The sequence below is a fragment of the Plectropomus leopardus genome, chromosome 5 (assembly GCF_026936395.1).
Source record: "Plectropomus leopardus strain MGB_pleo_1.0 chromosome 5, ASM2693639v1, whole genome shotgun sequence".
In the NCBI taxonomy this organism is placed as follows: domain Eukaryota; kingdom Metazoa; phylum Chordata; class Actinopteri; order Perciformes; family Serranidae; genus Plectropomus; species Plectropomus leopardus.
This window is the reverse complement of record NC_142180.1, coordinates 23244742-23268438: the sequence shown is the minus strand read 5'-3', so window position 1 is coordinate 23268438 and position 23697 is coordinate 23244742. Positions and strand designations below refer to the sequence as shown.

Here is a 23697-nt window from a genome sequence, read left to right as displayed (position 1 = left end):
CTTTTGGCTGTATGGATGGGACTGAGAAGTATGTAGCCAAGTGGAGAGAGTACTTGGAGTACATAGCTGACATGAACAGATAGTGAAGTAAATTGCAGACCATGTGCATAAGACCCACTTACACACTTTATGGATGTCTGTGAGATCACCTCCTGCATGTAGATCATGATGCATATCCATGTAGAAATATTTAATAATTTTATTGAATTTTTTTGTTTGTTTTTGTGTTTTTTTGTGTATTTTTAATGTATTTTTTGATTATATATATATATGATTTATGTGATTTAATGATCATAGGTGACACAAAGTGAAAAAAGTTCAATAAATTATTAATGAAAAAAAAAGAATATTCAATTCAATTAACTTTTACTATCAACCAATATTCATTGTGTAAAAAAATATTTAATATAAATGATTAATAATATTACTTCCTGTATGAAAGCCGCGAAGGGGCAAAAAACTGCACATCTCGTCTCGCGCGTCTCCCGTTATCGACATTTCATCGATCAGAAGTTGTACAGAGATATTGGTGACGGTGGAGAGGGTGTGTTACTTTGTTAACTGTTTTTTTTAAAGGACCAGGAGCTCTTCGGGGGGAGGACCCATGAAGCCTGCTGACCGGGAGAGGAAAGAGAGGGGAAAAGTTGTGTCAAGTTTTGTGACACGGAGGTGAAAACTTTAAGCTTTCACACCGACGGTTAGCAGCTCGGACGGGGAAGATGGCGCGGCGCTGCGGCCGTGCCACGTCTCGGTTTACCGGAGAAATATCTCCCAGAAAGACGGCAGCATCCGCAGTTTGGCTGTGTTTTTGTCTCGTTTTTCCTCCTGCTGCGGAGGCTGGACTGTACACCGCCTCCGACCAAGTCATCTTGCTGAGCCCGGAAAATGTGGAGTCGGTTTTGGTGAACTCCACCGCAGCGATACTGGTGGAGTTTTATGCTTCATGGTGCGGACACTGCATCGCCTTTTCTCCGGTTTACAAAAGTCTGACGAGAGACATGAAAGGTTAGTACGGACCTGCTGCAAGTCACGTAGCTGCAGCTGTCTATAGTTGAAATTAATTATGAGTGTTAGTTTTTCCTTTTACTGCAGTTTGTAAACTATTTCAGAGCTCGTTTTATTCACATGACAAGCCAGCAAAAACTCTCCTAATTAAACTGTTCGAGACTAATGTGTCTCCGGTTTTAATATCGCCTCGGTTACATCCCTATGTAGCCTATTATTGTATTTTTTTATCATATGCATTGAAACAATGAGAGTACAAGCTGTTTCTGTCTGTTAATTAGAGCGTGTGATCTAATGAATGCCTTTTTATTCTGGCTCTCCATCACATCCTCCTGCTCTGCAGCTCATGAGCCAAGAGAAATATCACAGAGCCATGAGAATAAATATAATTAGGATGATAGTGGAGGGCAAAGTTTGTGATGATGGCAGGAAGCCTGACACAGTCATGGGGTATTTCAGTCTCACTTGCACACAGTCAACAGTGATAACTGATGGCTTGGCATGCTACCAAATGCTTTGCTTTGGAGTTAAGAGCTGATGTTTGAGTAGAATAAAAGGGAAACTCAGGTTGCATGCAGATGATATCGCTGATATCTTGGCCTCAACCTGTGGACCAGCTAGAATACATCTATTGATAACATGTAAAGTGTTCAGATATTTCGTGCTAGAAACAGTCTGCAGAGTCCTATCATGTCCAAAGTCCGGTCCAGGGGCCAATTGTGGCCCTCAGACTGATTTTCACAACTTTTCACAATATAATTTGTAAGTAACACAACATGGTTAATCAAGCAAGATTGCTTTGCATTTATTTTCATTCACCTCATGATGGCAGGACAATTATGCAGTTCGTATACATGTTTCAACACAAAGGATTTTTTTTTCTTGATAATATCATAGGGACGCACAATAATATCGGCCTGTCATCACTATCGACACTTTAAATGACGCTTTAATTTTGCAAATTTTAACTAGTTGAAATAGGTCAGATTTGCCCTGGTTATGGTTACTGTCAGGACTGTCTTAGGGGGAGCATCATCCAAAAAGTGGGATGAATTTTACAGTTGTTAAGGGATGCACGATAATATCAGCAGATATTGGCTTTAAAGTGAAATATCAGAATCGGCCAGCATGCAGATTTCTGCTGATACCACAAAGTGATATTCTTTTTACTGACAAAGTGAACATGCACAAAACATCAACCCTAAGTTGAAGTGTTTTTCCTATTTTGCACAAGAAATGAATATTACATTTCTTGAAACACATTGTATTTTATGTCTCCATCTGCTGGTGGGCCTTAATGATAAGAGTATGCATGATATGACGTAATTCCACTACAGAGGAGACTTGATGATCACTAAAGTTAGGTGGGGAAAAAACTGAATATATCGATTTCGGTATGTGTTATCCAATATCCAAAAAATCCAATATGGTGCATCCCTAGTTTAGTTTAAAATTTGTTTCATAAAATAAATATTGCATGTTTTACATGTAATCTAGGTTAAAGTATTTTCACTGTTGTGCCCAGTAAATGTGTACATTTTAAAAAGCATTGACTTTTATCTCTGCGTCTGCCACCCATCACGATAAGAGTAGGTGTAATATGTTAATTCCACTACAGGAGAGACCTGAAAAACCTATGTGCGTTTATCGGCATCAGCAATCGGCCAAGGTGAGTTAGAAAATATTGGTAATAATCCAGCATCATTCATCCCTACAGTATGGACTTCTTTTGTATTGATATACTGAAGTGCATATTGGCAGGCATGGCACAAGGTCAGCACAGTACCCCATCCAGTGTCAGCACCAGGTCCAGTCGACACTAAATATTTACTGTGACTCTGTTTGATGTCTGTTCCTCAGAGTGGAAGCCAGCTGTGGACCTGGCAGCTATCGACTGCGCCATATTGGAGAACAGCAAGGTCTGCACCCACTACAACATCAGAGCCTATCCCACTATAAAGGTAATACACAGTATGTAAACTGTTTACTTTACATAAGCCCTGCATACTATAGTTTCCATTCTTTTATGATGGCTGGTGTATGAAATTCACTTATTTATCCAGTCGAGCTGACGATGAGGGATGGATATGATTAGAAGATGATAAACATTTTGCACTGTTGCTAACTTTATGGACTTTAAAAGAAAGAAAAGTATGAAGCAAGTATGAAGCCAATTTTATCTTACTGTTAACCCATTTGAAACCTGGATATCACTTTTTTGTGGTGCTTTGATACATCCTTCACAAGTATTCAAACCCCTCAACTTTGATCATATTGGTGCGGTTTCTTTTAAAAACCATGGTAAAAAAGAAAATGGCATTTTGCAACTTGGAAAGAAATGTTCAGCAAATAGCAAGAAATTGGTTGATTTAGATTTTTTTTTTAATTAATTAGTTTATATTTTTGGTTTATTTTTTGTATTTGTAATAGAATTTTTGTGATCTTTTAAGCACTTTTTCCATGTCTGCTTTGTTTTGTTTTCACAAATTTTTAGGTAATTTTATTTTTCTTTTTTTTCAGGCCTAATTTGACGAGGAACTGTTTGGTTTTTCCTTCATTTAAAAAAACAGAGAAAAAGAGATGCTGTTGAAGCAAAACAGCAAAGGTCCAGTGTGTAGTACTGAAATTTCTCCTGTGTGCCAAGCACGTGTGAAAACACGAATGTCCCTGTCTAGAGGCAGTGTTTGATTTGTCATTCTAAACAAATGAAAACATAGTTAGTTATGAATATGATATACCATTTCTGTCAATAAATGCAGTTAAATCCTACACACTGGACTTTTAAAAAAGCCCTTTATCTTTCCTTATCCTTTATTACCTGACTTGAATAAGGGGACGCATCAGAAAGAGCTGCACCATATTTCAGCCGTGCTGCAGTCTCTATCTTGCAGCAACACACCAGACTACATTCAGAAAGCTACAATTTCTAGTCCCTTCACCTCCATGCTTCTCTGATACGTTTTCTGAAGTGACCATAAAATCAGGAATGTTCACAGTTTTGCTCGAGCATGACCAGGAGCTCCTTTTTTTCAACACTGCTACTGTATGTTTGGTTTAGATTAGCATGTAGTTTATAATGTCCAAAGGCATGTGTGGAAAACAAAGGACTTATTAGCAGGTATTTTTCAGTTATTTAACAGGTAGCAGTTAAAGAACTTTTCATTCCTAATTCACGGGGCTCTGTCTGTCCTATCTGTTAGTGTGATTTAGTCACAGAGTTCACTTTTTAAAATGTATTTTGCTATTATTGATGTTTCTGACACCATTATACAACCCTAGTTCTGAAAAAAGTTGGGATGCTGTCAAAAAAACAGAGCAAAATGCAGTGATTTGCAAATCCTTTTTGACCTATATTCAACCGAAAACAGGACAAAAATATGATGTTAAATGTTCAAACTGATACTGAAACTTAACATTTTTTACTGAATTTAATGCCTGCAACATGTTACCAAAATAATTGAGACAGGGGCACATTTATCGGTGAGTTACATCACCTTTTCTTTAACAATACTCCTTCCCTCATTCCCTACTAAGAGTTTGGGAACTGAGGATACTAAATGTTGAAGTTTTCAAAGTGAAATTTCTTTCTCAAGCAGCCCCCCAAAATCTTCAAGATTTAAATACTGTCTATGTGGAAGAATGGGCCAAAATCCCACCCGAACACTGCAAGAGATTAGTTTCTTTGTACAGGAAGTGTTTTGAAGCTGGGGTTGCAAACAAAGGCTTCTCTAAGTATTGAAAAAAATCAGTTAACGTGTTGAAAAATGTTTTTTTTCTGTCTCATTTCACTTTGTTACACATCACTTTTATTAAATAAAATGTTAGAATTTCTTTATCTGTGTAGTTTAACTGAGTTAATACCAATGTCTGGTGTAAATCTCATGCACATATATGCATTAGAAATATGTTTAATGAAAAAAAAAAAGATTAGTTGAATACTTATTTTCCCTACTGTATATGTCGAAAAGGACAAATCATGGCATCTTGCTTTTATATACACAGCGTCCAAACTTTTCTGGAATTGGGGTTGTGAATAAACACTGAAGCAAAAACAAAAAAAAACAAACGACATAAAAGTTGTTAGTAAGTTAACAAGGGACTTTCTCCTTGTATCAGTAGTAAAGTAATTTCATTTTTTAAGCGTTTGAAGAAAATGTGACAGCTTGGTTTAGATACTGTAAATATATCAGTCTATTCAAAAGTTGTGTAAACTTTTGCACACTGCAGAAGCACTCCAGCGTAAAACATCTGCGTTTGTATTTGTAGCATATCTGATTAGTCAGCAATGTTGTGTGTGTCAGCCTCTCTCCTCTCTGTCATCCAGTTAGAGCCAATGAAACAAAGAGCTCCTTCTGTTTGAACACACAACGGAGCTTTAACATCTGCGACTCATTTTAACCAGGAAGGATTTAGGGGTCAAGGCAGACAGAGGAGAAAGCTGGCCCCCCACAACTTACCACCCACCCCCACCAAACTGAATATTACACAACACGTCTTTGCTTCTCTCATGGCCGTGTGAGGGCCTTGTCATCTGATCTCACTTCTCTATATCTCTGCACTTCCTACGTAACCCATACCTGCTCTCTCTTTTACTTTGCAGTTCTTCCATGCTTATTCCAAGGCTAATGCCACGGGACAACCATTTAAAGGTACTGCTACACCAAAGAGGCAACAAAAATAATTATAAAATAATATTATATAATAATAATACTATAAAATGAAATTGTCTACAGTTTGCTGTTGTTTTGTTTACATGCTTTAGTTAATGAATGACCAGCAGCAGTGTTTAATGCTCTCTTGATGCTCTTTGACCTCCAGTTGCCACGCACGATGTCCGGGTGCTCCGTCACAGGGTCATAGACAAACTGGAAAACCATAGGGAGCCCTGGCCCCCCGCCTGCCCCCCACTGGAGCCCACAAGGTACACACGCACACACGTCTGCGCGCGCGCACACACACACACACACACACACACACACACACACACACACATTTTCATTGTCATATCTTTGTATATCTATATGTATTCTGTATACTTAGTTTATTTTTGATTACAGAAAGTATGATTATGTTTACAATATGCTAGTAATATGTGCTGTTATATACTCTATCAGGAGGCTGTGAATAATAATAATAATAATAATAATAATAATAATAATGTAATATTATAATCATCATATTGTGATTATTTTTTACAGATACTGTGATATGAGTTACAATTTTATAGGGAATGGTGATTTTTGCATTTTATTGTCACTGAAAAAATGTAAAAATTACAATGATGTGAGTTTTGCTGGTGTCTACACCAAACATTTATGTTTCCTTACATCCAGGATATGATTTAAAGGCCAGGACATCTCTGTGGCTCTACAAGATTTTATTTATAATAGTATGTTGTGACAAATTTAACCTCTATCAAAAAAAATGCAGCTCCAATAATTTGGATATTGCACTTGGCCAGACTGTGATTTTGATAATATTTCAATTAACTGTGCGGCCCTATTTTAAACCTGTAGTTACATACACAGTATAAAGACTAAATGTAAGTGAGCTGATTCAAATATTGTACAATATACCCGTACGTTTACATGTTTGTTTACGTAAAAACGGCACCAAAATTTTGTGTTTTTACATAGTTCCTAAGCCGAATCAGTAGAAAAAAAACAATGCTGAGACATGTTTTACTGTTATTTCTGGTAAATTAAGTTGGCTGATCTTTGAAAGGGTGTACTTATATTATTTTACTATGATATTATCATTATATCAGTGGTACAAAAGGGTCTTAAAAAGGCAACAATATTGTTTATTGTAATTTTTTTCTGGGACAATATATTCTAGAAGTACACCTACTTATCTTATGCTTCTGTTAAATATGTGACGAACTGCTGTTTTCACGTCATTTGATCCCACAGCGTTGTGATTTGTAGTTCCATGTTTAGCTTCAGTGTTTCTCTTATCCTTGGTTGCAGTCTTTTGCTTTTGTTGCTGTAGAAACACACACTCCCATATAATCTCACCATTAGCTGCTGCACTATTATTTATAAGTGACAGAATGAGAGATCAAAATGTTTGCACTAGGAAGGAGAGTCTTCACTGCTAGGCCATCCTGCCTTTCCCACATACTGCCAGATACTGTATCTATTCAGACATAGATAGATTGGTGTAGAGAGTTTATTACCATAGCGGTGCAGGAAAAGGAAGCAGGAAGTCAAGTTTATTTCTTTTTTTAGTTGAAAGGAAAGTACTGTTCTCCTCGCAGAGTCATAACATTTTCTTCATTTTCTTCTTCCTCTTTTTCTCCTTTTTATGTCTTTTCTTCTTTTATAAAGAATAAACATGGATTTGAACCACAATGCTGTTTTGCATTACAACATTTCTCATCCAAAAGAACATTTTCAAGCAGAAATGACATACTTGAAACTACACAGTAGTTCTAATATTTATGGTTGTGGGTGTGGGTGCTCTTCAGATAAAAATAGGAGACACAAGGCAACCAAAACTCAGTAATAAAGATCTAAATAAACTTACATCTTTTTAATTCAGATAAAATATGTCCATAAAATCCTTCACATATTTAATTTTTCCTCTTTTCTACTGTATCAATGGCTGATTCCTTTAAGATTTATTAGTAATGTTTGGCATTTTTTCACGGCTAAGCAGAACTTGTACCTCAGATTCCAGTCTCATGGGTTTTGTCTGCTCTTTTCTCTCTCTCCAGCCAAGCAGAGATTGACAGCTTCTTTGAGACCAACAATGTTCAACACCTGGCTCTGATCTTTGAGGACACTAAGTCCTACGTCGGCCGAGAGGTAACGGCTCATGTTTCCTTCGACTTGAGCTGTGTGTTATTTCCCTTCTAGAGTATTATTTATTTTTGGGAAACAGAGAAGATGTAGCTCGAGAAATACCAAATATAATTTATCTCAAGTTATGTGCCACCACTTAACAAAACTCTACATTCATGGACTTTATAAAACGATATTTAACTGTGTGTGTGTGCTGTGTTCTTCAGGTAACTCTGGACCTGCTGCAGTTTGAAAACGTTGCAGTACGGAGAGTGCTGAACACTGAGGAAGGTCTAGTAACTAAATTGGGAGTGACTGAGTTTCCATCCTGCTACCTTTACTCTCCTGGAGGCAACTTCACCAGACTTAAAGTGTGAGTATCTGTGCAGTCTTTAATGTCCACTGTATTACAAACTGGTATGCAATTTAGATTTACAGTATTGTCATCCTGACGGTAATTGGCCGCTTGCAGTTGTCTTTTGTAAAATCCTTATGGCTTCTCCTTCACATCATTCCTTGACCTTGTTAAGATTTAAATTGAGGTCAAGCAAAAGTGAAAATTATATATCTTAAGAAGACCTACGATGTAATTTTTTTTACTATTCGACCGCAGCCAGGCTCTAGAAAGGGCCTTTTACCTTTTTACGTCACCTAAAGGCCACTGTAGGCTCTACAGGCTTGGAAAGACACGTCCAGTCATCCAATCATGCCACTTCTTGATCCACAGCACCTCCCTGCCCCCCTGTGACAGGGTGGCAATAAGGGTCTTGGTTCATGAGGAAAGCAGGCTCCTGCCACCAAGATCAGCCAGTATCAAAATTCAACTGCAACTGCCAGGTTTCAACCTTTAGAGGGAAGTCATTATGCATATTTATAACACAATATGTAGAATTTTAATACTTTGCACTCAGTCGCAAGAGTTGGACCTGAATCAATCAACAAAACAAATACCCAAATTTATTTCTTATCAACAGGAAAGAGTGATTTGGGGGTTTAGTTACTCTTTAACGTTAATGCCAATGTTTAAAAACAATAACTGAAGAGTCCTGCATGATACACCTTTAAGAAAATATAAGATAATATTTGCAAAGATTTGTAAAATTTCAGATTCTGTGTCCTTAAAAACAAACATAATGTAGTCCTGAGATTTACGACAATAATAATAATTAGCATTTTTTTACATTTTCATTACACGTTGTCCCTACTGTTTATATAACAAAATAGGGATCTGCCTTACATTTGCTTTTACAGTCAGTGTCTGGTCTGGTAGGTCCCACCCTGCTAAAGGATGTGATGTGTTAACATTTCAGGCATCAGTTGATACAGGTGAGAATTGTTTTTTTGTCCTCAACATCTGTTTTAAGTCACACAGATGTTGAGGACAGTCTATACATGTTGTAAAAAGGTGTGAGATGCATTCACCTCTCTCCACTATAACCTAAACATATGTCAACATGGTTATACCTCACTTGTTCAGCCTTTTATTTATATTACATACCTCAAAACATATGGTGTGTTCTTCTTTTAATAAGAAATTGAAAGTTTTTGAAATCCACCTTATTTCCTATCACCTCATGTTTTTAGCCACACTCCACGAGTAAATTACACCAGCCAGATTTTGTTCTGACTGCGCTATGAGGTTGGGAGAGGTTACACAGAGGTGGCGTGGTTCTGTTCCACTTTCACCTGAGCAGAGGTCTTATTAGCCAGAATAAGTGGAAATACCTGTGTGGGTTTGCAGGATTCAGTTTGCAGCGTTTGCCCTGTTTTGCTTCTGTACTAAAAATGAGAGGTTCAGGAGAATGAAGTCAGCGGCGCAGCAGACTTATAGTGTGAAGTTTTTATTGTTCACTTCCATTCAACACTAGCTGGTTTAGGACAGCCTTAAAAATGACAAACCCACTATGTAAATATGCAGACACGAAGCCAGAGAGTGGTTAAGCTGAACTGTAACACTAATAATGACTACACAGTGACAGGCACCTCCTTTATAAATATAGTTAAGGTGCAAATATCCTGCAGGACTTACTGCTTCTTGTATACATTTAGTAAGTATGGATGCTTTCAGCAGCCACACAATTGTTATTCAAATCTTAATTTTTTTTTTTAACCTTTTCATTCTTTCTGTTCAACTCGTAGCTTCTTTAGTTCAAAGAAGTTCAGCTTTAATTTTTCCACTTTTAAAGATATTTCCGGCAATTTGTAATATATTTCTCCATTTTCAGCCATGGTTTTGAATTAATTTCAGCTTTAAGCATCCACACGTATGTTCCGCAGGAAATGCATTTTCCAGTTTCCATTTAGTCTGGTCTGAAATACACAAACACCAAGTTTGTTTCCCTTTGGCTCCTATTGTTCCGTATTCGACAACTTTGCTTTCTGCCGTAAACCTTCATCGTGTGCTCATTATCTGAACCCTATTCATGAGAATACTTTTAAACATCTGGCCTCTTAATGGGATCAGAGCATCAAAATCGCTCCCATTATTCACTATCATAAAGCGGCGCTGATCATTCCTCACCCTGCAAATTCATCTGCTGTTTCTGCCTCTTTGTTTGGCTGTTTCAATAACTTGGCATGCAAAGAGGACTCTTTTTAGTTGACAAATGCAAAAAGGAAATGATTTATTGCTGATTTATTTATTCACCCTCCATCTCTCCCCTTCCAACCCCCCTCATCTCCATCACTGTACAGAGGGGAGGTTTTTTAATTTCTTGCATGAAAACAATGCCATAGCTTTTCTGGCTTCACCTGCCAAACAAGCCCCAGCCGCACACGGCAACAGATGGCCTCCCATCATCACTGAATGTCTGATTGATCCTGGGAGAGCGGAGTTTGCCTGTGTGTGTGTGTGTGTGTGTGTGTGTGGCTGCGTGTGTGCGGGGGCGTCTCACATCCGTCATGCATGTAATGTGTACTGGTCCCAGGTGAATGCATTCCCTCCCAGCCCACCCTGATGCCTGCCTGCCTGCAGGCCCTGGGGATCACTGGATGAATGGCTCTCCCTCCACATCTGTACACTCCCACCAGACACGCAGGTGTAATTGAGTCCCGGGCTGGTGTGAGTGAGCGTGGGCCTAGAGTATCCATCCTCCTTATTACCATCCTGTTCCATTTTTACGATGCTCTCTCTCTCTCTCACTCACTCTCTCTCTCTGTCCCTGACAAGAGGAGAAAGCAAATGAGGGGAGGATGTGAGAGGTGGAGGGAGAGAGAGAGCACATTAATGGCTGTGGTTCCAGTTGCAGGGTTATCACATGGCTAAATGATCAGCGATCTCTCTTTCAGTTCCACGCTACTCTGGCACCATCTGCTCAGTGTTTAAAATGCATTCCCGTAAGTGTGTAAAATATATGGCCACAAAAAATACAGGTCATAAAACATTTTTTATAGCAGTGAACTGCTAAAACAAAAGGTTGAAATAAAAAAAAAACCAACAGTGCATTTGTTTCAGGTGCAATGCAGGATTAGAGTCTTAACACATGGCTATACAAACTGGGACAGCCAAATAATTTATAAAAAAAAAAAAAATTGATGTTGAACTTATTTTACCAGGCAGTCCCACTGAGATTATGAAAAATCTTGTACAAAATTACAATTTTGAAAATACAGCAGCTAATTGACAATACAAAGGAAGAACAGCTATTTAACACAGTGCCCTCTCAAGAAAAACAACCAAGTTTCTAATTTTAGATTAATTTGGATTTTTTTTTTTTTCCATGACCAGTGCACATTGTAGGAACATGTAGTTTTCCCCAGATCTGTCAAAACCCAGGCACATTAAAAAGCAACCAGTTGGAGAAACATTGCTGGTTACTAAGACAGATAATGTTACAGAAGTACGCTGGAAGTTTACCTAGTGCATTCGGTATTACCTTACACCCACATGTGATTTTTGAACATCTTGTTCCAAAACAATGGCCATTAACATTCTTCTGTAACCACCTCCACTCTTCAGTGGGAGCTTTATACAAGATTTTGGAACCCGACTGCAGAGATTTCCTCCAATTCAGCTACAGAGCATCAGTGTGGTCAGCCACTGCTGTTGGGTGATGATTAGGCTGTCGTTGCAGTTCATCCCAAAGGTGTCAGATGGGCCAGATTGTTTCACACCAAACCAGAAAACCATTTGTTTATGGACCTTTCTTTATGCATTTGATCACTGTCATGTTGGAACAGGACAGTGTCCACATACTTTTGTACATATAGTTTATGATGAGTGACCTAAGGGTCATCCTCACCTGTCCTTCTTTCCCTCAGCAACATTGAGGCTCGCGCTTTCTACTCTTACGCCCTCCAGAGGCTGCCAGGAGTGGTGCGGTCAGGGAAGCCTCCACCGGTCATCACAGAGGTCCTCGCCAACAGAACAGAGGAGCCCTGGAGACCCTTCAACAGGTACGAACTGCACAGAAGAATATTTGTGGGCTCTTCCTCATTGTTTTTTGACATGATGTTTTTGATCGTGTGCCCAGGTCTAGGGTGTACATGGCAGACCTGGAGTCAACGCTGCACTACTCTCTACGTGTGGAGCTGGCTGCTCATACTGCCATCAGAGGAGATGATCTGACTGCTCTCAAGAAGTACATCTCTGTCCTGGCAAAGGTAAAGTTATCAGAGTATACACACATAGACTGCACAAACAAGACACATAAAATATGTAAACCAAACAATATTCAGTGATCTGGTCTCAGTACTTTTCATTTTTAAATATTGAAAGCATTGAAAATGGGTGAATATTGTGTAATGAAATCAATGAAGTAAAATATCTGATTTAAAGAGATAACCCTTAACCTGCAAACATATTGTATTTGATTCATTTACTGTTGTCATTTTTTTAAGGACTTGTAGATAATACAACAGCTCATTCACTTTCCCCCTCATTTTACTCTTTACTTTTCATTATTGAAAACATTTTCCTGGCTGTCCTTGTGAGCAGGGCACAGAGGATTTATTTACTGTAACTACTGTGATCAGTAAAGACAACAGTTTGAATTCACAGGGATCTAAAATCTGTTTGAACTGATTTGTTTCTAGAAAATAAATTCAGTTTTGTTGTCTGTAATTTGATCAGGAAACAAAAATGATGAGCCTCGTTACAAAGTTAAAACCCAGATAGTTTAATATTCAGTCAGCAGAAATGTGTAGTCACCGCAGGTCGCCACTAGATGGAGAGTGAGACAGCAGAATATCTGCTCTCATTGTAGATTTGTTGTTTTGCAGCATGTAGCTCAAGTTTCCCTCCTCCTAACATGTCTTTTTAAATTTAGAAACCAATTGATTATTTAGAGAATTTACCTAATTAATCATTTTGTCAAATGAAGTTTAGTTTTTGGCCGCACACATTGAGGCAGAGGTGGATGCCATTGAGTAGAGCAGGAGCATAAACACTCTCATGGGTGTTGTTGACCCCCTTATGTTGGCTCCCAGGAGGATTGAAGTGTGGCTGCCACCCAGTAGCTGCCCACAGACTTTACATAGACACAACTGCTCCTCCTCCTCCTTCTCCTACTCCTCCTCCTCCTCCTCTTTTTCCTCATGCACTTTCCCTCCTTTGGTTCGCACAGGAATCTCTGTAAATACTTGTGAACTGATAGTCCTCTTTTACTTCTTCCTTTTTCCTTTTCTGCTCTCTTTTTTCTTTTCAGTTCTGTTATAATTTTTTAACATAGTATCATGTTTGTTTGTTTGTTTTATTTATAAGTTATTATTTACATGTGTAGTTCTGTGCAAAAGTCTTAGGCCACCTTAAAATTTGCTATTTTAGCAAGGTTAGAATGGTCATATGTATTTATTTCCCAGTAGCCTCTCTACTAAAATACAACCAGAACATGCAGGAAATATGTATACAGTAATAAAAACACAAATATTTCAGAATAGAACTTCAACAGACTAAAGTTGCAAGTATTTAGCGTTACTTAGTGTGACACCAGTTTGCATTCAAGACATATCCAAAGCTTAGTATTAACTGTTTGAGCTGCTTTGCTAAAAAAACAAATCTATGGTGGCCTCAGACTTTTGCGCAGTGCTGTATTTTATTTATTTTTACACTTTTGGCCATTGCTGATCACATGCTCCCTTTTTCCCTCTTTTTTCTGGCTAAAGTGTGCCAGCCAGGCAAACATGTTGTGATGATGAGGCCTGACCTGCTAGCCCTGTCCCTATTGGCTACACACCAGGCTGCCTCACTGCCCTAGTCTGCCACCAATCTCTCTGATTATATCTCACTCTCTAGGGAGGCGTTGTAGCAAGCTAGTGTGTATTAGTGTATGTGTGTTTGTGTGTGTGTGTGTGTGTGTGAGGGGGGGGGCAGAGCACTGAGGCCTCCCATTAGCTCCAGTTTGTTTAGTCAATAGCAGCAGGTCCCAGTGGTATTTTTAGCCTGTCCCCCTACCATGATGGACCAGCCGCTCAGCAGGGCTTTGTGTAGCTGAGGAGGCAGTCATTGTTGCAGCTGACTTCCACTTGTGACAGTCCTTATTGTCGTGTGACTGAGCGATCTCGCTACAAAGAGGCCAAATCCTTTCAGTCAGTCGGCTTGATAGCAATAGCTCATATAAGACAAGCAAGGAGACGTGAAAAAAGAATTTAAGGAGATTTGGGATGAGAGTGGATGATACCTACAGTGGCAGAAAATGCTCATGAGCCAGCTGGTGCACTTTGAAAAGTAAACATGTATTGAACTGGTACAGTTGATTCAAATGGTGTTCATATTCTAATATGTTTTCTTTCCTTTTTTCCTCTGCTGTTGTTTTTCGTCTCTATTCAGACGACCTTTGGTTTGAGAAACTATTTCATAGCTAAACAACACAATCTTCTTGATTACTGACGCACTATGTAAAACTACCTGCGTGAGTCATGTGATTGGATTAGCGTGAAAGTGACTCACTATGTCCTGACCACAGTGAGTGTCATCACTTCACCTTGGTGACACATTTTCTCAATCATGACACACTTTTTAATTTTTACCAAGTGGAATAATCAGTGGAGTGTATTTGCATACATGACAGCATATATTGGCATGAATGAGTTTGCATGGGCTAGTCGTCATGCATGTTTTTAGGGGCTGCAACTAATTATTATTTTCATTGTTGATTAATCTGACAGTTTTTACTTCATTAATGGATTAATAATTTTCAAAATAAGACATCAGAAAAGTGTGAAAAATGCAAATTGGACATCTTCACATTACATTTTTGGCTGATTTACAATACTAAACTCAAATAGTTGTTAACTATAAAGCAAAAGCGTATGTTTCATCTCAACATACTAAAAGGGGGATTTAGGGGTTATTCGCTAGAAAATGTTTAGTGTCAAACACTTAATTTCCTACATTCTAGTTAATTTTTATGCACCAATTTGTGAATTGCATGCCTCAATATATGGTGTAAATATCTTTAATTTTGGCCAAAAATGTAAGTCCTCAGCTGCTTTTTGTAGTGGTGGAAGGAAATGCACATGTCCTGATTAATTTAATGATGTCCCTGCTGTGTTTACTTTAATGAAAGACAAAAAATAAAGCTGTAGGAATCAGTTTTGCTCGGAAGTTACTTAAATATCAAAATATTTGCATATAAATACTGTACCGATTGACCAGTTGTTGTTCTCTACATCTTGATACATCTCATCCTTAGTAATTTTTTCTACATGTATTCATATATTTTTCTCTGACCTAAAAACAAAAACACCCTGTTCTGTCCAAGAATTGTAATTCCATGACTTGTTTGTTTCTTTTCAATCCACAATCATCCCATCATTGCATCTCCATCCAAACATGTTAACATTGGGGTTGTTTTTTTTTCGTTCTATCTTTTTTTTTTTTATTGCACCCAGTCATAATATTACTAGATTTACTATCTTGTCAGGCTGAAGCCGGATTTATGAAGCCTCTACATGTATATGAGGATTAAAAAAGTGGATCTTGGGAAGCATGAGAGCATTACAGTGAGGTTTTTAAGGATTACACCTCTATCCTGCTTTTCTTGAAAGAAGCCCTTCAGCCCAGAGGGGACAGAGGGGCAGGGGTATAAAACAAAGAATTAAGAGGGGGGCTTTGGTCTAAAGGGACACAGGCTTCGCCCTTCTCACGCCAGAGCTCAGGACATAACGTTCTCATACAACTATATCACCAAACATACTCTTCTTAAAAACAGCTGTCCATGTAATTATGGATAATAAGACTGGTTTAAACTATTTTCTTACTTTCTTTTTTTTCATTTGGCTGTTTTCAGTTGTAGTTTCCCCTTAGTAATGATAGAAAACAAGTAAACATTTGTGCAAAGATGAGGCTGCTGTGCTTGGCACGTGTCTGCAGCGTCCCTCCCATGCTCCCTGGGTGGAAAGAAGTTAGATTATGACCAAAGGGCCTCACCCCGGTCTTTTCCCCCGCGCCTGTCCTGGTCTGCCCTGTTGCAGCCAACAGATGCCTCTATCTCGGGAACCTCACCACAAGGAGCTTGCGGTTTCTCAAGTGCTGCTGATACTAATCGGATCAGGGATGACATATTGCTGGGGTGAAGGGGATTGTCATGGTCCAACTGGGATGGGGGCAGGAGGGATACAGGCTGAGAGGAGGGGAAGTGTCTGTGTTTGTGTGTGTTTTCCCAAGATGGAGAACAAATGTAGAGGCGATATCTAGTAGAGATTGGGGCTGCACGACATGCAAAACAAAGTCATATTATGATTATTTTTGATGGATAATACATTTTTTTGTGGGAATGGTAACTTTTAAATTTCACAGAAAAAAATTTAAAATTATGGTGATGTAATTTTTGCTGGGGGCTTTACCAAAAAAGTATGTTCTCTTATGTCTGAAACATGATTTGTAGGCTGAGGCATCTCTTTAGCACCACAGTGCTTAATTTAAAATTGTATGTTGTGACACATTTAACCTTTGTCAAAAAAATTCTGCTTCTGTGATCTGGATACTGAAATGGCCATATTGCTATTTTGATAATATTTCTATTAATTGTGCAGCCCAAGTAGAAATGATAAAATGTAGCGTTTTTACAGTATTTACAATATGTCTACAAAATGTGTGTATGTATTTTAGTGTATGGCTTTGTAGATGTGCATTTATGTGATTCTTTTTTCTGTTTTAACTTATGAAGTGCCTCCTGTGGAAAGGTCTTGCAAATTAGTGTTAAGACAACGCTCAGAAAACAGAGAAAACTGAGCATAATTTAATCTGTAATGTTAAACATAAATAATAAAAAATTAAACATAGAAAATATTGTGTATAGGAGCCATTTTAAATCGTTATCACATTTGTGATGTTTGGCACTTCAAATCAACAGTTTGCTTTAAAAAGTTCACAAATAAAACAGTTTTCTTTAGGAATGTAAATGTAAGAAAACCTGATTATTACAACGATATTTTCATCTGGCTTACGCAATCACATAACATAATAATAAGTTTAACCAAATAATAGTTTTGGTGCTGACTAGTTAAGGTAGCAACGTTTAATCAACGTGTTGACTATTGTGCACATCCTAATATTGACTGACATTTAAAATGTTATTGGGTATTACAAAATGTCTAGTTTCCAATAGGGTTTCATTGGTTGTTCTTGTGTTACCATGAGGCTTGCTTTAGATGCATCATTTATTTTTAAAAATAATAATAATAATAATAATAATAATAATAGATTTTATTTAGAATACACTTTACATTTGAAACAAATCTCTTACACTGTAAGAATGAGCATTCATCTCATAAGCGGAAAACGAGCAGTGTTATGTTGGTATATATTTTTTAAACCTCTTTAGTGGCTCATTTTATTACTGCAAGTTTGTTAGATTCAATTTTAACTGTCCCAATTGTTGCCTGACTGTTGGCTATGACTTACCCTGTCTTGCCTTCAAAGCCTGTCACTATTTTTAGCACATAATTCATCAACATATCAGTGAAATACACTTGGCATATTGATTGAAATTGTGCACCATCAACGATCAAGGCCAAGGGGGAGGTTAGGAAGACAAATCAATGTAAAGTAAGGCGTGTAGTGATGAAACACAGCAAAACAACACTGACTAATGTGTTAGTCCGTAAATATTGTTTGTACAAATAAAAAGTTGAACATAGTGAATGTTTCAGTTATTAGGTGATCACCGGACCCAGAGAGCTCGTGAAAAGTGTTGCTGTGGTGATGCTGAGTTAAGTCCATTAACGGGAAACACCTGCGTTTTCTCTTCTGGTTAAATTCATGTGGCTGTTTAATGAGCTTTTCTGGCCGGTTAGCACCCGGACCTCAGATCTAGACCTAAACCTATTATATCACTTTCCCAGCAGTGAGCAGAACACATCAGACGCCTTTGTCTGCTCTCTACATCCCACCTTTAGTGTCGAATTTGTGTGTGTTTGTATCTGTTTTCGTGTTCATGTGTGTGTTTGTATCTGTTTTCGTGTTCATGTGTGTGTTTGGAGCTGGATCTGCTGGTGAAGAGAAAATGTTTGCTGTTGTAAGAATAGTGGAATCAATTATAGTAGAGGTGCTGAATAGTAGAGATTTTTAACTTTTTGACATTGTCTTGTCTTATTTATAAGTATACGTGCATTTGCCTATGATTTTACTATGTAAGGCAGCTGCTTATGTGTTGCTTATAGTTCAGACTGTAATGGCCAAGTACAAACTGATATGTTAAAAATCTAGTAGTTTACGCAGCAACACAGTTTTCTGCAGGCCAAGTTGATGAAAGGTGAAAGGCACTGCATGGAGTCGGGAGTGTTCTGGTGCAGAGGGAACGACGCATGACAGAGCAGGACTCTGTTGCCCTTGGACAAGAAGGTTTAAGCAAATCACTGGGGGTCCGGTTAAGTGGTCAGGGTGTAACACACCGATCCTGTTAGTGGGCGATGAATAGACGGCTGAGCCGTGGACTGAAAGGCATGTGTATGTGTGTGTGAGAGATGGCCAATGTGTGCAGGTGTATTTAGTTGGACACATGGTGCAGGCCAATTTAAAAGGACTCAGTGAAGCAAATCGAAAAAAAGTCCACGTTGCAAGCTCACTCTCTGTCATCTGCTTTCTTTTTTTTGTATTTGTATATGTTCTCTCTCAGATTAATCACAACTTAAAAAACTATAAATCAAAATAGTTGAGTGATGCTTTTACCTTGTTCTGTCATTAAAAAATTAGTAAAACACACAACAAAAGCTTAACTGGAGCTGCAACAATTAGTCAGTTACGCTTAGTGTATCGTCAGAAACTTGCCCCCATTTAAAAAATTTAATAATTGTTTTAATCTTTGTTTACTTATGTAAAAATCTTTTTTTAAACAAAACTGTCAAACCTTTGCTTGATCCAGCTTCTCAGTTGGCAAGATTTGATGCTTTTCTTTGTTGTACATGATAATAAACAGATTTTCTTAGTTCTGGGCTGTTGGTCTTACAAAAAATACATTTGAGGAAAACCACTATTCCCTTGTGCCCTGGGAAATTACAACGAGAATTGTCACTGTTGACAAAACAGTCTATCAGTTATTCATAAAAAAAACCCAAAAATCAGCCAATCAATTGTTAATGGAAAGTAATCCTTACTGCGTACCCAAACGAAAGTTTCCATGGAACTCGTCTATTTGCCTGTTATTTAGGTCTTAGAGGAGCTTGATCCCTTTGCTGCATTTATTTCTGAGAATCAGGACCATTATCATAAACTGTTCCACAGAGAGGCTTACAGTAAGAATAGGAAGCACATTTAGCTGAAATTTGAAAAAGTGCACTTTTCTGAAGACATCAGCTGTTTCTATTGTCAGTACCTTATCTGTGAAGACACGTTGGTCTGTGTCTGTCTTCACTCTGTCATCACTGGTCTCAGACAACCATCAGCTGGATTTCCTCTTTCTGTTCGTGTACCTACCTCTGATAGTTACAGTGTCATGTTTCCTCCCAGTTGTGGTTGTTACTATGGTAGTGCTGGTTTGAACGGATGTAAATATACAACAGGAGGAAGCACTGAGTAGACATTGGCTAAGTGGTTGTTAGTGGCTTAGAAAATGGATCTTAATGAAGGAAGAGGCTTAAGTTCGGCTGCTGTCACACTCAAACAACAACGTCTGTGCAGTATGTAAACCTTGTGCACTCTGCTTGGCGCAAAGTTTGCATCAGAGTGAGAAAAATCAGGGTGATAGGAGTTTAAGATGTTTATTTGAATGGTTTATTTAGAGCAAAAGGGACAATACACCCCCAATTCAAAAATACATACTTTTCCTCTTAGCTGTAGTGCTGTTCATTAATCTTTATTGTTTTGGTGTGTGTTGCAGAGTGTTGGAGATGTCTGCCTTCTCTCAAATATAATGGAACCAGATGGCACTCGGCTTGTGGTGCTCAAAGTGCCAAAAGAATTGCATTTGAAATACTCAACAGCAATGTCTCTTTGCAGATCATGACCCCATTACTATTATATAGGAACTATTTTCCTTCTACCAGACACCACCCACCGACCATCTCATTGTACAGAAGGAAGTGTACATCTGCTGCTAGCTCACCTACCACCACAGAGCTAACTAAGGTTACATCTCAGCCAAGGAGGACGCCATTAATTTTTACGTTTTGCGCTGTCACAAGCACGAGCCTCTTGTTGATGAGTAGATGCACACTTCCTTCTGTGCAGCGATACAGTGGGCGATGTAGTTTGTTAGAAAATATTTCCTGCCTAAAACTTCTCACAACAAGGTCTGTGGATTATCTTGAGTAACCGGGTCATTATATCTGGAGAGCGACATCGATGTTATGTTTTCAAATGTATTTTTTGTGCTTTGAGCGCCACAAGCAGAGTGCCATCTAGTTCTATTATACTCAAGAGAAAGTGGACATCTCTTCGGCTGATATTTCCAACAGTTGGCAACTCACACTAAAACAATCTAGAATGATAAATAACATTAAAGGTGAAAGGAAATGTGTATTCTTATTTGGGCGTACACTGTCCCTTTAACGAGATCTACTTCAACAATTTACAGGTTTCAGAGTATTGTAAAAGTACTGAGTCCTTATCAAAAATTATTTTATTGATTGAGACAGAAGCGAAGAAGCAAACAGAAAAACAGTGTTTTTGAGATGACCAGCTGATGCTTTACATGTCAGACTCAAGCCAAAAACAAATCCTGCTTATTCTTAAACCTTGTCCAGTGTGAACATATGTGTCGCTCCACAACACTTCACAAACAACCAGAGGGGCTGTTATGTGGACTCAGCAGTGTGATGTAATAATCAAAGAGGTGACATAACGCTCAGTGTGATGTACATGAAGCCACCTCAAAAGGAGCTGAACAGCAGACGGCTGATCCGCTCTTCTCTGTGAAAGTTAGAGTGGACCTGCTGCCGGTCCTGTCACAGTATTCAAATTAAATGCAGAAACATCTCGCTGAATTTTTGATCAATTCACTCAATAAACACAAAACTCTCAGTGATTGGAGGGAAAAACAATCCATCTGTAATTTAAGATACAACAGAACATTTTTAAAATCAAAGAACAACAGCATATTCTCGTATTAAGGTCAAATCATTCTAGTATTTTCATGTGGAAATTAATAAAAAATTGTGACCAAAACAAACATGTCTTTTTGGTTATAATACACAGGAAAGAAGTGTAGACCTTTGCCATGTTATCCCTGTACCCAGCTGACAGATTCCACTTCTAAAGTGAATCAGCACTGATTTTTCTTGCCCTTTGTGATCGTAAATTGAATAATTTGGGGTATTGGGCTGTTGGTGGGATATTTCTGACAATTTTTCAGAAATTTTATAGAACATGTCCAGTTGATAAATAATAATAAGAATAAATCTTTAGTTGCATTCCTTCTTGCATCTCATCTGCTTCAAAAAAAAGTTTTGTCTTTGTCATTTCATAGAGTTAACTCCTTTTTCTATTGTGCTCTATCGTTTTATATCTGCAGTACTTTCCAGGCCGTCCAGTGGTGATGAACCTTTTGAATTCTGTAAATTCTCAGCTACAGAACTTCACCGGCAATGAAATTTCCTATGAGGAATTCAGAGAGATGCTGGATAACAAAGCTGAGGTGAGTCAAGACCGAGACATGTAGATAAATATCCAATAAGTTTTGACCTTGTGCATCAATATTGCAATGAACTTGGGGCTCATTATTGTCAGTCAACATCCAAAGTATTCTTGGTTAACTTTTTAAGTCTGTCTTCCATCTTTGGTATTCACTGGATTCAGAAGTGGTCTGTCCATTACACGCTGCATCGAGGAAGCACATTAATGCAAATTGAGAAAAAGAACAGACTTTTGTGAGCCTGAGGAGGCATCTTAAAGGGAGAGAAGAGAGGAGCAGACAGGTAAGCAGCTGCAGGAAGAAGAGAGGGCAGGGCATCACAAAATGCACCCAGACTAATGTAAGGACGTCCATCTGTGAGTAGCCTCTTCAAGATATCAAGGTCAGCTGTCAGTATGGCCACACAATCAGTTAACAACCACCTCAGAGGCACCAAAATAATGCCCACTCTTTCAAAGAAATATTAAAATGAGATCCTGAAAACTTAGATATAATGGATAAAAAGATATTTTATATATATTTGGATATTTAAATATTAACTTTGTCCTTGTCTCGGTGCCAGAACATGCAGCTGACGATCTATGTGATGTTGTCTTTGGAAAGAAGCCTGCGTGCCTCCAGTACCGCCCCTCGCAAATTGAAAGTCACTTACTTACATCATTAGCTTTTAGCAGGCAAATCAATGATCAATGAATCAATGGGAAGGTATGAATAGACTTCATCCTCAGAGGAAATGGACTCTGTACACACACACGCATACTCACACCAAATCTTTACTATTGACATGTGAGTAACCCTGTCAGTCACACCAGCGATGGCGATGCAGTGCAGCGAGAGAAACGACTTTATGTCAGAGAAAATATGTTATTGGATTCAACTGTGGCTCGTGGTTAGAGATCTGGATAGCTTCTGTTCATTAGTGGAGGGCTGAGCTATTAACCTGAGATTGACTTCTTATTGATCAAGAAAACTACGAGGAACAGCTTTTATTAAGTTGAACAGGTTGGGAAATGCTTGAAAGGCTCGACTTTTTAGAGAATCTTTAGAGTTTCGTCTCATTTAAATTGAATATAAACACTTTCGTTGCTTTAACGTATCATTTTAAAGTAAATGTTGATTGCACGGTGTAATAGCTATAGAATTATGACACCACTGGCATTTAGATTGGTTCCCTATAAGCTGTGCTTTCACTATGCAATTCTGTTTGCCACCAAGTATGATCTTCCTGAAAAAGACAGCTTGATTTACAGGACAGAGGACACATGTCAGCTATTGCACAATCTATACAGGACGCTTTTTCCCCCCAATAGCTATTGGTAACCATCCCTGTTACCAAAGACAGGCAATTACTATCCCCAGTAGCAGTAATGGTCAATGGTGGAGCAACTGAAGTAGAGGAGGGGAAAACAATACGCTGTGTTGTGTTTCTGTAGTACTCGAGTCGAGTCTTGTTTGAAGTCTTGCACATGTCTTGGTCTCGAATCAGCTCTGTCCTCAGACTCTCATCCACTGCCGCTGTGTTTTACACAAGCGCGGCGTGCTTGCTCGGATAATAAATAATTGTTTGGAATAACTGTTAAAGATGCATATCGCAGTCATGGTCCACAGCAGTCAATGCAATGTCTGTGTATCTCTATGGTTTATCTGTGTAGCTTAGTTTTCCATGTAAATGTTCGTCCTGTCAACAAATCCCATGAAGGCTGAATTTCTTTTAAGAAAATCTGGGCAACATAGTTTTTAAGGAAACATTCAAACTCAAACAGGATTAAAAAAATGTATTTGCTTTATTTTCATCCACGTATGACTCACAGTGATTCCCCATCCAGGCCAAATTTCCTTGTCAGCATGTTTGTCATACTAAAAGCACATGTCAAGAGTGTGGTGTTAATAGTTTTTGG

At 38.4% G+C, this 23697-nt stretch overlaps 1 protein-coding gene across 1 annotated transcript in view; it reads left to right on the top strand.

Moving 5' to 3' along the window:
* Positions 1 to 504: 504 nt before the first annotated feature.
* qsox1 (quiescin Q6 sulfhydryl oxidase 1) overlaps positions 505 to 23697 on the top strand; it is a 37543-nt gene continuing 14350 nt past the window's right edge. Inside the window, exons 1-9 of the mRNA XM_042483986.2 lie at positions 505 to 1005; positions 2866 to 2966; positions 5606 to 5654; positions 5824 to 5926; positions 7724 to 7814; positions 8018 to 8163; positions 12051 to 12185; positions 12263 to 12392; positions 21680 to 21802. Of these exons, the coding sequence (XP_042339920.1) occupies positions 720 to 1005; positions 2866 to 2966; positions 5606 to 5654; positions 5824 to 5926; positions 7724 to 7814; positions 8018 to 8163; positions 12051 to 12185; positions 12263 to 12392; positions 21680 to 21802 (1164 nt within the window). The 5' untranslated portion in view covers positions 505 to 719. The remainder of the gene's footprint in view (positions 1006 to 2865; positions 2967 to 5605; positions 5655 to 5823; positions 5927 to 7723; positions 7815 to 8017; positions 8164 to 12050; positions 12186 to 12262; positions 12393 to 21679; positions 21803 to 23697) is intronic.